The sequence below is a fragment of the Rhincodon typus genome, chromosome 21, assembly GCF_021869965.1.
Source record: "Rhincodon typus isolate 14 chromosome 21, sRhiTyp1.1, whole genome shotgun sequence".
NCBI classification, from domain to species: Eukaryota; Metazoa; Chordata; class Chondrichthyes; order Orectolobiformes; family Rhincodontidae; genus Rhincodon; species Rhincodon typus.
The window spans coordinates 41,440,427-41,453,389 of record NC_063352.1 but is presented as its reverse complement, the minus strand read 5'-3'; the positions used below and the strand labels follow the sequence as shown (position 1 = coordinate 41,453,389).

The following is a 12,963-nucleotide window of genomic DNA, read 5'->3' as shown; positions in this document are numbered from 1 at the left end:
AAAAAAATCATTTATACTCCCCAAATATTCCAGGAATGGATAATTGAAGCAGAGTGTTTTTTTTTGTGTTATTAGGACTTGAATCTTACAGGGTTGAGAATATGCCTGGTGGCAGGAAGTAAGTGCACGTAGCAATCATTGTGCTGGAATGGGTAGGCCTAAGGCCTGACCAGAATTGGACCTCAATTAACTTAGACCAACACACAGAGGACACCTACTGTGCATCCCCAAGTATTTTGGCAGTAAAGCTGTAACCAGTTTTGGGCCAATACTAGGCTGACAGCTGACCTTGGATAAGGCCTAATAGGAGTAACTGGGCTTTGATGTCTGTAGATTTGTCGTCATTACCCTTCCTGGTTCCTCAGGAAACGGTTTACATTCGAAAAAAGACAAATTGACTTTTCATTCACGGCTGAAAGACCCACTGTCTTACTTGCTAACAAATCTAGGAAAGGGATTGTTTGATAATGCTAGGCCTCCGATTTACAGATACAATGGGCCTAGCACACACATTTTAGGTGGCTATTAAGGTACTGAAAACAAATAGACCCCCATGAACTGAAGTGAGATTAAGTCCTAAACAGACCACACTATCCAAATTGGCATGGCTGCTAACCAGTTTCAGTCCCAATAAACGGGTGCCACTCACAGATCAGTTTGTACCCTTTATGACTTGATCACAATGTCTACAAACAGTAGGAAGAGTGATTGGGATCTCAACACAAGACATTGGAGTACATCTGCAGACTTCAATCAAATATGATTTTTTTTCTGTAATTGACTGCACTTTTTCCAAAACCTCAAAATTGACGGGAGATTTATTAGAAACCTAACTGATAGTATGAAAGCAAATCTACCACATCAATCACTGACTTCGTGTTGGCGATGCAGCTTGAGGACACAAGGTCTCCTTGGCTAGTCATTTGTTACAGTATGTCCCAGGATAAAGGACTGCACTAAATCTGAACTTTCCTGGTAAATCTGACAAGCTGGGAAATAGATACCCAGCTATTTGTATGCCACTGTACCGAAGCACAGGCGCTGGGTCTAACAAGAGATCCACGTTAAGCTTGAGGTAACTGCATCCCATATTTTAAACATCCTTTAGCTCGGAGAGTGGAATCATCCGGGCTGTAAGCCTGATCTATGGCCATTGATCAATGCCAAGCCGTGATAAGAAGTGAAATTTGCAAAGTGGGATTGTCTCTATCGTATTAAGTAGCTCAGCTGAATATGAATGGAATTCTTCCCAGTTAGTAGAACCCCTAGCAAATGTTAGGTGAGTGAGGATTTAAATTTCTAGCTCTGGGTGCACGACCCCATTAGGTTGTCTCTCTTTTTTTGTGTTGGAACTCAACAGTTTTAAAAGAATGAAAATTGATCAATGCTACATTGTGCACATGATCAGGAGGCGATATTTCATTACACTGTGGTACTTTGCTCAGAGCCGCTATCCCCATTTTGGACATTTTCCTCTCCCTGAGTAATCTGGTCCGCTTCAATGGGCAAGTCTGATTGGCATTTTAGCCAGCAAGTAGCAGGTAGGAATTATGAATTTGGGGTCAGCTGCAACCCTGTGGGATGCCAAAAATATCCCTCAGGCTGACCAACAATCCCCAGGCTGGCAGAATGTCGATGAGGGTTTCCAGTTTTGGGCAGCCGTGTTGGTTTTGAGGGGAAGCCTAATCTTTGGTCTGATCTTTGGCCTTCTTTCCAGCTGGACAGGCAGCTGAGTGTGACTGACCTAAAGTGACACAGGGTCCTAGTTTGCATTTTCAAAGGGATGACTCAGGCAGATGCTGCTGCCACCTATTGCTAGGCCCCTATTGCGTTATCAGTAGGACAGCAGGAATGGGTGGTAAGTCATTCCCCACTATCTCGGGGCAGGAGGCCTTAATATTTCACCCAGGGTACTAGATGCAGCAAGTTTACAAGTCCCCTTATAATGGTCTCCTCCTGTTGCCAAGTTACCAAAGGTGCTCATTTGAAGAGACCACCTGATATCTCACCAGAAGCCAGCAGGACCCCGCACGCCTGCTAAACTCAGTACGGTTTTCCGACTGTCAGGAATTGGACACAGGCGCCCCTGACTGATTATAGCGGCCCTCTCCCAAAACATCATGACCATCCAGCAAGTTCTGGTAAATTCTGTCCCACATTTCTGCTTGGTGACTGTTTAGTCAGAATTCTGCCATGAAAGGCCCTAGAGCTGAAAGCCCCTGACCCCTCCAGTCTCACTTGTGCACCAACACACCAAGAGAAGGCTGAGGAACACTGCTGACATTTGACAATGCGTTGACATGCGTTCCTCTGTTTGTTTTCATTCCAGAAGGATATTACTTACACAGCCACGCAGGACAATCAGCCCTTCATGGTGCTGCGCACCCGCAAACCGCCATCTCCAGGACGACATCCAGTCACGGGTCAGGCTCAATCCTGAGAGAAAAGGAAATGTGTCATCTGCAGAAAAGCGCGAAAGAGTCGGAGAGGTATGCAGCGAAAGACTCAAAAGAAAAAGTATACAGGACTGAGGTCAACATAAACATGGCTAAAAAGGAGAAGTCCAGGGAAGAATCTCGGCCCAGGAGTGTGGTGGACCTCACACAAGATGGAAGGACGGATAATGATAGGAGGATCCATCTTCTTGACAAGGCTGCCAAGGCCAGTGAACATCACTCTACGGTTCTTACCAATCACTCTCCGAACCGGGGAACTGGGAATGGAGAGCCAAAGTCGAAGAATCCTCTGCAGACCCTGTCTCTCAGTAATTGTAACAGTGGCTCCAGTTCCTCACTGAGACTCCCCATCACCGAACAGGACAGATGCTCCAAAGACTCTGCTAAGCACGACGAGAATATGCGACCTCTGCTGCACGCCCACACAGAAAAGACACGCAAGTGTGACACTGTGGTGACCTCGGTTGGCACTTTGCACGTTTCCTGTGGCTGTCCATCACCCCACTCCTCTCAAACCGCACGGATGCCATCTTCGAGCACATTCCCTCCTCTTCCTGTCCATTCCAGTATCTACACAATCTACCCCACTGCCAGGGAGCCGGGAAAGGAACATAAAGTTATTGCACCTACCTTTGTGCCTTCGGTTGGGTTTTATGAGAACAGAAACGGGCCCATTCAGATCGCTTCTCAGGCTAGAGACAATAAGAGCGACAAGTGTAAAGACAAGGATATGAGCAGAGCGACTAGTGATAGAGCAGGCAGTTTGCAGTGCCCCTCAGAAAGGACACTGGTGGATTCCTCCCGGTTAATGGTGACACAGGATCTGCCTGCACACACAGAGAGTAAAAGGGTAGACAATGTGAGGGAGGAAGGGTCGGTGATTAGGTCCAACTCTTCAGCAATAAAGAGGCCTGTGACCTCTGAACTGTTCCTGAGCAAACCAGGCCTCAGTCCTTCGGAAACCAGGGACCTGCATTCGAGCGGCGCCCTGTCGAAAGACTCCGCGAGGTCAAGTTTTGAGGTCGATCACAGAAGCCAGGAGCGTGAGCGAGCCCAGAGGGCCGGCTTGAAGGATTCCCCGAAGGTTTTCAATGGGGTGGACGTCACCAGGCTGCACTTGGAGCAGTCCCAGCTGAAGCGCTCGTGCACCCCGGAGCCAAAATGGAAGCCATTCGAGATGGCCACCTACGCCACCACTCAGATGGCGGCGCTGGCCGCCCAGCACGGCCACGGCAGCAGAGCGGACGAGGAACAGAAGAAAACCTTCCTGGACCCCACGGGCCTGCAGAGGTCGGCCGTGGCGGGCACACCCAGCGAGGTCTCGGCCATGCAGAGCCTCATCAAGTACAGCGGCAGCTTCGCCAAAGAGACCGCGGGCCGGCCCGGAAGCGGCAAGAAGAGCCCGTTCGGCGGACTCGGCAACGTGAAGACGGACTCCGGTCAGCACGGTGTGTCAAAGATGCAGCACCTACCCATTCAGCAGCTCAGCAAACAGCTGAAGAAAGACCCGGAGAGGCCAGAGAGTGCCAAATCAATGCAGGGCGAGGTGGAGGTGAGGCATCCGCCTGTGGGCATTGCAGTGGCAGTGGCCAGGCAGAAAGACAACAGCAGCAAACCAGGAGCTGGCGTGATTGACAGGGATCGCTCGCTGTCTATGAACAACATGAAAGGTAAGATGATGAACGCCATGGCTTCAACAGTCACTCAGTCGGGTGACCTCTCTGTTCCTGTGTTAATTGTTGAATGCGTTAGAGTGTTTGAGGTACAGGGTCACCCCAGTGCCAAGGATGGCTGTGGAGGTGTGTGGGGAGGATCTTCCATGTTGCCGAGTCCTCCTCCTCAGTCTCATTGAGACTAGGCACGGCCAAGGTGACGATCCCCAGTCCCAGGTGGACATGGCCCTGCTTGAGTGAGAATTCTGGTGGTTCCAAGGATCTTGTCCAAGCCCAGCGAAGGAAAGCCTCATCCACGAGTATATTTGAGATCATCCCCAACCGCTGGGTCCCTCAGGGACTGGAGGGTGCAGTTGACGCTGTGAATAGTTTATGTTTATGAGGTTCTTCTCGTATTTCACTGTTATGTCTCGATTAATTGTGTTGCATTTATAAAAGGGGCACAGTGTTTGCTGTTTGCCCGATGATAATTTTAGGGGAAATGGAAGTAAACACCACTGCCACTAAACTTTGCAATTTATTTTTCCTGAAATCTTTTATATTCAACCACAAACAACTCGTGTATCACCTTTAATAGAGTGAGGCATTTCAAAGCAACGTTAGAAACCAAAATTTGACACTGAGCTGCTTCAGGAGATACCAGGCCAGATGCTTGAAAATTTTGCCAAAGGAGTTGAAGTTAGGTCGTGTCTGAAGGGAGGAAAATGAAATAGAGAGGTAGTGAGGTGTGGATAAAGTATTAAAGAGGCAACTATTGGCACAGCTGCCAATGTTAGAGCAATTAAACTGGAGATATTCAAAAGACAGGGATTAGATATCAGATATCTCAAAGGATTTTGGGTTTGGAGATTTCAGAAATAGGGAGGGGTGAGGCCATGGAGGGATTTGAAACAAGGATGCTAATTTTGCAGTCAAGAGATCCATTGGGTCCCAGTCAAACTAGAGTCACCTCGTACAGACATGATAGGTGCAGAGGTCTTAGGGTGACTTAAGACAAGCGCAGCAGAGTTTTGGATGATCTGAGGTTGGTGGGCGGGGTGTGTGAAAACCAGCCAAGAGTGCCTTGGAATAGTCAAGTCCAGAGGTGATGAACTCATGGAGGAGTTCAACAGCAGATGAGCTGAGGAGGCGTGAAGTCAGGCAATGTTACAAAGGTGGAATTACATGGTCTTGAAGTTGGCATAGATATGTGGACAGAAGCCCATCTTGGAGTCAAATACTGATACCAACAGTTGTGAACAGACTGGTTAACCTCCGAGTATTGCCAGGGAGAGGGATGGACTCAGTAGCTAGGAAACAAAGTTTGGAGCAGGGAACGTAATCAAGGGCTTTATTTTTCCTGAGACTTGATTGGAGAAAATTTCTGCTTATTCAGTACTGGAAGTCAGATAAGCAGTTGGATAATTTTGCAAGAGTGGATGGTCCAAGGGAGATGGTGGTCAGGTTGAGCTGGATGGTGTCGGCACCTGTGTCAGTATGAACACTGTGCTTTTGGAGCATGGGGCCAGAATGTGGATGGGAACCAGGCAGGGGATAGATCATAGGGCGGGCACCAGTGGTAATGGTGCAAATGCAAGAGAAGTCATTGCAAGTGATTCTCTGGCAAATAAATAGGAATGTGACCAGGTGAAAGCAGTCACACCCAGCCTCAGAGTGGAGAGGCTTTGCAGAAGGCTAGTATTGGTGATCATGACAAAGGCCGCACGCAGCTCGAGAAGGATAAGGAAGGAAAGGTTACATTTGTCACAGTCACATGGGATGCCATTTGCGACTTTGAGAAGAGCCCTGCTGTGTCAGGGGTGGAAACCTGAAAATACAGAGGCTGTAGAAATGATGGACTCGGATTTGAGATGTAACAGGGGTTTGGAAAGGAAAGGGAGGTTGATGTTTTGCATGGGCGGAGGGGTCAAGGGTTGTTCTTATCAAAGAGAGGGTCAATGACGGCAGCTCGAAAGGTGAGGGAGACAGCACCAGAAGAAAGAGAATGGTTTACAATATCAGCCGATGTGCACGCGTGGTTGGGTGCCCAGCAGGTTAGAGTGGATCAAGTTAAGGCAGCAAAAAGTGGATCTCAAGACAGATTGAGTTTGAAGTTGGCATTAGGGGAGACATGAGGGAGACTAGGGGAAGATACGAAGGAGACTAGGAGAAGATATGAGGGAGACTAGGGGAGACATGAGGGGGAGACAAGGGGAAGATATGAATTCAGAGGAAGGCTGCAAGAACTTTTAAAGGAAATTGGGTCTGACTGTATTTGGGGGGAGAGGAGGTAGGGAAATCAATGCAAAGGCCACTGATCAGGTGGTCTTGATTTTGGTGACTAATAAATCCATGAGCTTCTCACATGGGTTGGTGGAAGGGAGAAGGGTTTAAGAAAGAAGCAGACTAATTTTTGCAATCCAGGGTGATCCTGGAATGCTGAACAATTTGAGCAGATGAGAACAGAATCCAGCAGTAGGTTAAGTGATCCAGTGATGGTGAGACCCTGTTGTCTGCCATTTCCATTGTTGTCTATGACCTTTGAACTTGAGGGAACAAAGTTCAGGGTCAAACCAGGAGGAGTGAGCAGTGTGAGGAAGAAGGAATGATTTCTCGAGGACTGGGCTGTCAGTTGGAGGGGAGGATGCAGTTGAGTCAAGCAGTAGCTGCAAAAATATTGTGGACAAATGAAGTGTCAAATGCTAAATAGTTGGGGTCTTGCAAATGCAGTTGTAAGTGAGTTTGAGAAATAGCATTTTTCAAGGATGGACGCAGGACTGAAAGTGGAAAGAATTGTCAGTGGAGGAATAGTGATTGGAAATGGCCTGGTCTGTCATTGATACAGAGGGACTGGTAAGACCACATGAGACAGTACTGTCAACGGTGTGTCCTGTGAATATGGGTTGGGGAGCTTACGTGGAAGGACAGATTTAAGGAGGACTGGAGCGCGGAGAACTCAAGAGGACGGAGAACATGATGAGCGGAGATGGAGGTTGCAAATCACTGGGGATGATTGAGGGTAGAGGTTGAGGGAAGAAATCTCAATGGTAATGTTTTTTATTGTACTTTGGAGACTGATATAGAATGATGATTTTGAAATAGAGGTGACGGGGGTGATCTGGTGATCAGTGTCACCATGACCAGCGACGGACAGACGATGTAGTTGGGCGGGTGGTCTCATTAGAGGGTGAATTGTTAAGACCCTCAGCCAGGTTTCTGTTCAGACCTTGATGTTGATTCAGCTATCCCCAGGGGCAAGCACCATGCTCACAAGTGGACAGAGAAAGGAGTGATAAGAGGTAGAGTCCATAGGGTCAGCAAAGGTGAGTTGGAGAGGAAGAAGACTGGCACGATTAGCCTAGAGCCAGTTGGATAGGTCAATGGGATGAGACAACTAGGATTGCTGCTTGTAATGAACTAGAATGCTAAGAGGGGCACAGAGGGAGACTGTGGGCTTACCTAATGATGTTTAGCCTGGCACGGCGGCAGGAGAGCAGGATCGAGTCCTGAAGGGTTGGAGTCACATAGTGGAAAGGCAGGGTAACGGAAACCAAAGAAGTGGAAGGAAGCATTGCAATGGCCCAGGAGAGCCGAAGAGAGAAGTGGAAATAGATTGACGGGCTGAGATCCAAAACGGCAGCCCAGACCCACCCAGGAAGGGAATGGAGGAAAGCTCAAGTTACAGAAACCTGGTTACATTAGAATTCTGATACGTAAAAACCTGATAGGAAAATGGAAGGGGTCCAGAGTCAAACCTGGAGATCATGTGGTGAGCTAACAATGATATGGATTAGGCAGAGCATCAATAAACTGACACCAGTGAACTACTTGAGGTCCAAGTGATATTTTTATACATCACTGAGCGATTTTTAACAGGTCGCCAGTTAAAAGGCTGGTTAACAAAATTCAGGCTCATGGAATAGGAAGATCGGTGTTACCTTGGATAAAACATTATCAGAAAGCAGCAAGCTGTGGTAAATGGGTGCTTCTGCACCTGGAGGTTGGGAACACTGGAGTCTCCCAGGGATCAGCGCTTTTGTGAATAAAAATTATCCATTTATTGGAATACAGCATAAAGTTTCAAGATGTGCCAGTGGCAACAAACTGTGAAGTTGATACCCACCAGGAGTGGGGGACATTTGACTACAAGTTGAGGTTGGAAAAGCTGGGTTTGTTCTCCTTAGAGCAGACAGGTGATAATGTGACATTGGAACTGACAGAATTGATTACCAAAAGTGGGCCTCAGTTTTCAGTTTGTAATCGTTTCAGTCGCCCAGCCTAGAGCAGCCACGTTTGTGATGTGTATATGAGCAGGAATGACATTGTCACCTCAATCTTGCAGAAAATATGAAGTAAGATCTTGAGCTGCAGGATGACATTGCTTTACCCGAGGCAGAAGCAACTGGATCACCTTTAAATTTCTCTATTTATTGAAGCCTCTTTAGTAAAATCATAATGCTCTGTATAATGGTACGTATAAAACTCAAAGAGGCCATGTACATTGTACACTGAAATGGCTGCTTGTTCAGTTGTAGTAAAATGTGTTTTTGATGTTTACCTTGAACTCATTAGCCGGCCGGAGTGTAGCTTTCTGTTTGTGCTGAGCTATAGGAGTTCCCTTTTCTCTTTCATTTATGGGCTGAGGGAAAAAGAATAAAGCAACGCTGCACCATTCAACCCAGTGTGTCTGTGCGCAGTCACATGACCTGCTCCTGTCTATCATCAACAATATGATGTGTTTTTAATGTACAAATTGATTGGTGACACAGTGGGAGAGAATAAAGGAGAACACTTCCCTCTCTTTTGCGTGTCCTTGTATAAAAATTCTTTAGGCTAGACATCATGTGGTCTGTCGTTGAAATCTTTGTCTGTGAAGTAGTTTCTCTGGCTGTTGCCAAGGTCCAACAGTCCACAGTAGGCAATGGCAACACAGGGAGCTGTTTGTAAAGCATTTCAATGATGAGGATACAGGCAGCTAACATTAAATGTAATTTACTGAGCAGAACTAAAAGCTGCAAACAAGAACAGAATTCTAATCGGCCTTCCAGGCTGTTGCCAGGCGACAAGACAAGCCTTCGGAGGAAAAGTATTAATTTTGTTTTATCCTGCGCAATGGAGAGCCTGGTGATATTCTTAGCCCGTTAGTGATAAGGGAAGGTTCTGGACTTAGTGAGCTTTAAAGGAAAGTAAAAGCACAGTTTAGATGACAAATCTGCCAGTATTGTATGAGTGAAATGCTAATATGAAAGCCATGGTTGCCTAGACACAGCCCTAAGCCTTTCCACTGAGCATGGTAGGTAAATAGCCTCTACATACTCTTTTCCCTACTTTCCTATAAGACAAGGCTTCTATTCATGGATAACAACAGCAGCTTTCAGTATGTTATAGAATTATCTCATTCTGCAACCACCTGTAGAGGGGAGGGAAGAGGGAAATTAAAATGGATTATTTTAATAAATGCTATGACTGCTTTAATATCTACACCGTTAATATTCTTATTATTCCATTATAGCAAGGCAAAATTGTGAAGTTGATGAAGTGGGGCTTCTGTTAGTTGCGTAACTTCAGTTATTGCTCTCACAACCACAAAATATTATTCATTAAATCAAACCACTCCAAAGGCCTAAACACACATTTTTGCCGTTGACGTTCTGGAGCTCAGTGACCATTCACTTTGACTGAATAAATGAGTTATACACAAATTGAACTATCAAATGCAGCACTTCAAGGGTTGGTCTTCAGTGAAAGCAGGGTGCCATTAACTGTACTGGAATGGAGAATGACTAAACTAAGAGAAATATAGTACATCCTTCCCTGCTCCTATAGTCACAAAGCAAAGAACAGAAAGTAGCTGTAAGCACACAAAATGAGGGGCTAGAAGAGATTAGCTTGGTTGGTCATGTCTGTGACAGCGAGATAGCATTGCGACAATGCCTTTCTTGGCCCCTGCAAATCATGGAATCTCTCAGGAGAGAGGCTACAGAAACTGGGGACCAATACCGAGGCCAGTAACATTCTGGTAAATTCCTCTCTGACCTCCCAAGGTAATCAAAAGCTAGTGTAATTTGTTGTGGATCTGGGTGGTCTTGCAAACATGTGGGGCTTAATGTTTAGGCTCGTCCGGGCCTGGAAGCTGAGACGGGCAGGCCCTAAAAATAGCGCAGCTCTCCTGTGCACCAATTCCCTGGCTCCAGGCTGCCCCAGGCCATTTTAGCAATGGTATGGCCTCCAGCTTCGAGAGCCCCCCCGACCCTGACATCCTTAATTAGCTGCTCTCTGGTCTGGACACCGGGGTGGGGTGGATTACAATGAGTGATTGTTTCCCACACGGTGCAGAGCCACGTTCCACCCTGATAGTGGGGAGAAATTCTCCTGATATCTTTTCTGTATTTTCCTATCCATTGCACATTTATGGGTAAACAAAACTGTTATGGTGCTGAGGTTTGGTTCAGTTAAATCACACAGAGACTATAGAAATCAGCCTTTCTTTCAAAAAAAGACAGGAGAGACTCTTAGGCACCTTCATTATTTTTCAGGCTCTCTGAAACATCAACTGGGAGTTTATTTGAACTGCTGTTGCGCTTAAGCAGCAGAAATATTTTTCTTTCACTGGCTGGTCCCAGGTTTTTATTTTTCATGGAACATTTCCATGTCTTTTCTGCACCTCGTGTTACCTCTGACCCACTGAAATAATGCTACGGCAACCAATTGATTAACCCTGAAGTAGTTCTCAACATTAATTCCATCCAAGTGTCAACCTATCCATCAAAACCTAATTTAGCATCATTAAAGAAGACTCTTCAGAGTTGAATTAACAATCTGAAATATTACGGGGCCCAGCACCGATGGAATTATTAATGTAGCAGTCAGGGCAAAACCAAACTGACATTTTAACGAAACCACCAACTTGCATTTATATAGCTACTTTTAATGCAGTGATTCATTCACGTGCGGTCGGAGCAGTTGGTTTTAAGGAGGCCTTTGAAGAGGAGCAGGAATGTGGCATAGAATGGAGATTAGCTGGGTGGAAGGATAACTAGTGGAAGGTGTCTACTGGCAGTGAAAGAGATTGCGTGCAGTGGGCCAGTCCTTGGCAGTACAGAAGGTATGAGAAGGGTGAACGCAGTAAATCAGAGTCGACTTATAACATGTCAAGCCTGCTCCAACACTCAATACAATCACAGCTGGACTCCAGTTTCAACTCCACTTTCTCGCTTGATTCCCCTTTCTCTTGATTCCCTGAGAGACCAAAAATCTGTCCAACTCATTCTTAAGTGGTTAACGAAGGAGTGCCCACAACTTTCAGAGGTGGAGAATTCCGAAGAGTCACAGCCCTTTGAGTGAAGCAATTTCCCCTCATCTCCATCCTAAATGATTGTCCCCTTATCCTGACACCTCATGCCTGTGTTTTACATTTCCTGACCACCAGAGACAACCCCCTCACGTCTATCAAGCCCTTTCAGAAGCTTGTGGGTGTCAATGAGATCGCCTGTCATCCTTGCAAACTGTGGGGAAATATAGACCCAGTTTACTCAAGCTGTCCTCACCAGAGAGCTGCCTCATCACAGGGACTCATTCAGGGAACCTTCACTGTATCGCCTACAATACTGTAAGACTAAAATGGATTGAAGAGTTCGAGAACAGCCCCTATGGCCATAGAGGGAGTTAAACTGAGGGTGACTAGGTAAAGAGAAAGATGTGAGGTTAGCAGGAGATTGTGAGAGATAGGGGAGGTTCAGAATTAGTTGGAGATAATTTTTCTTCTGTGCTGTGACATATGTTATTTGTATTCAGTGGATTCAGTCATCTAGAGGGAGCAGATATCCAATTATACAGAGGAATGGAAGCCAGTGTGGTAATATGTGGAGAGTTAGTCTCTGGACAGTGGTTCAAAGGAAAAGCTTTTTAATGAATAATGTAATTTGGGATGGCATCTAGGTCCATCTGCACAGAGATCATGGACAAAGGCAGCGCTGAGCCAGTCAGAGCAGAAATGTATTCAGTTTAGCCTGTGATGTTGATGGACAGTGAGCTGACTGGAGGCATGGGATTTGCACTGAACCTACAGTCAGTCATAATGCGGCTATGAGTGAGATGTGTGAGGGTGGGTCAAGCGTTTTCTGTCCTGTTTGGAATCAGTTAGCCCCTGTTGGTAATCTGACACGGACTGAGGACAGGGTCATGTTTAGCTCCGTCACTGCACCCTAACCATGTGTACAAAAATCCCCTGCTTTTTTTCACCTTGTCTAGGCTAAGATCTGATTGGCAGGATATCAAAGCAGACCCATGCACAAACTGGAGTTCATGCATCCTGACAAGAAGGGATAAGGGAAGTTGTTGGTCGCTCAAAATAACTTCACCCCCGAGGACTGTTCCATGTTTTGTGACTAAAAGCAGTAAGGCTGTGGTGGATGGGAGGGACGCAGTATAACGGGTGGCCATATCAGAAACACTGGGCTCGATTGTACATACACATAGTGGCCAGGCATATTTTCAGCACGGGTATTGTAAAATATGTGAGGTGCCCTGCTCACTCTGTTATCCCGAAATTGCCAGCCACCAACAACACCACCACCACCACCACCACGCGCCCCCCACCCCACAACATTCGCCACATGCAATAAATCAGTGGAGATCAGTGAGGTCTTCTCAACTAATCTGTTGGTTAGACTAATGTGCTGGCCACATTTTGGCTCATAGCTCTTGACAGCAGGACTTATTCCTATTGAGCAGCAGTAATCCCAACCTCAGCCAATTTAAGAGATAGTACGAACTGCAGATGCTGGAGAATCTGAGATAAGAAGGTGTAGAGCTGGATGAACACAGCAGGCCAAGCAGCATCAGAGGAGCAGGAA

The 12,963-nt window shown here is 46.4% G+C and overlaps 1 protein-coding gene across 1 annotated transcript in view; it reads left to right on the top strand.

Annotated features, from left to right (window-relative positions):
- Positions 1–12,963, top strand: part of tnrc18 (trinucleotide repeat containing 18) — a 157,378-nt gene that overhangs the window by 63,896 nt on the left and 80,519 nt on the right. Inside the window, exon 5 of the mRNA XM_048609747.1 lies at positions 2,330–4,255. Within this exon, the coding sequence (XP_048465704.1) occupies positions 2,330–4,255 (1,926 nt within the window). The remainder of the gene's footprint in view (positions 1–2,329; positions 4,256–12,963) is intronic.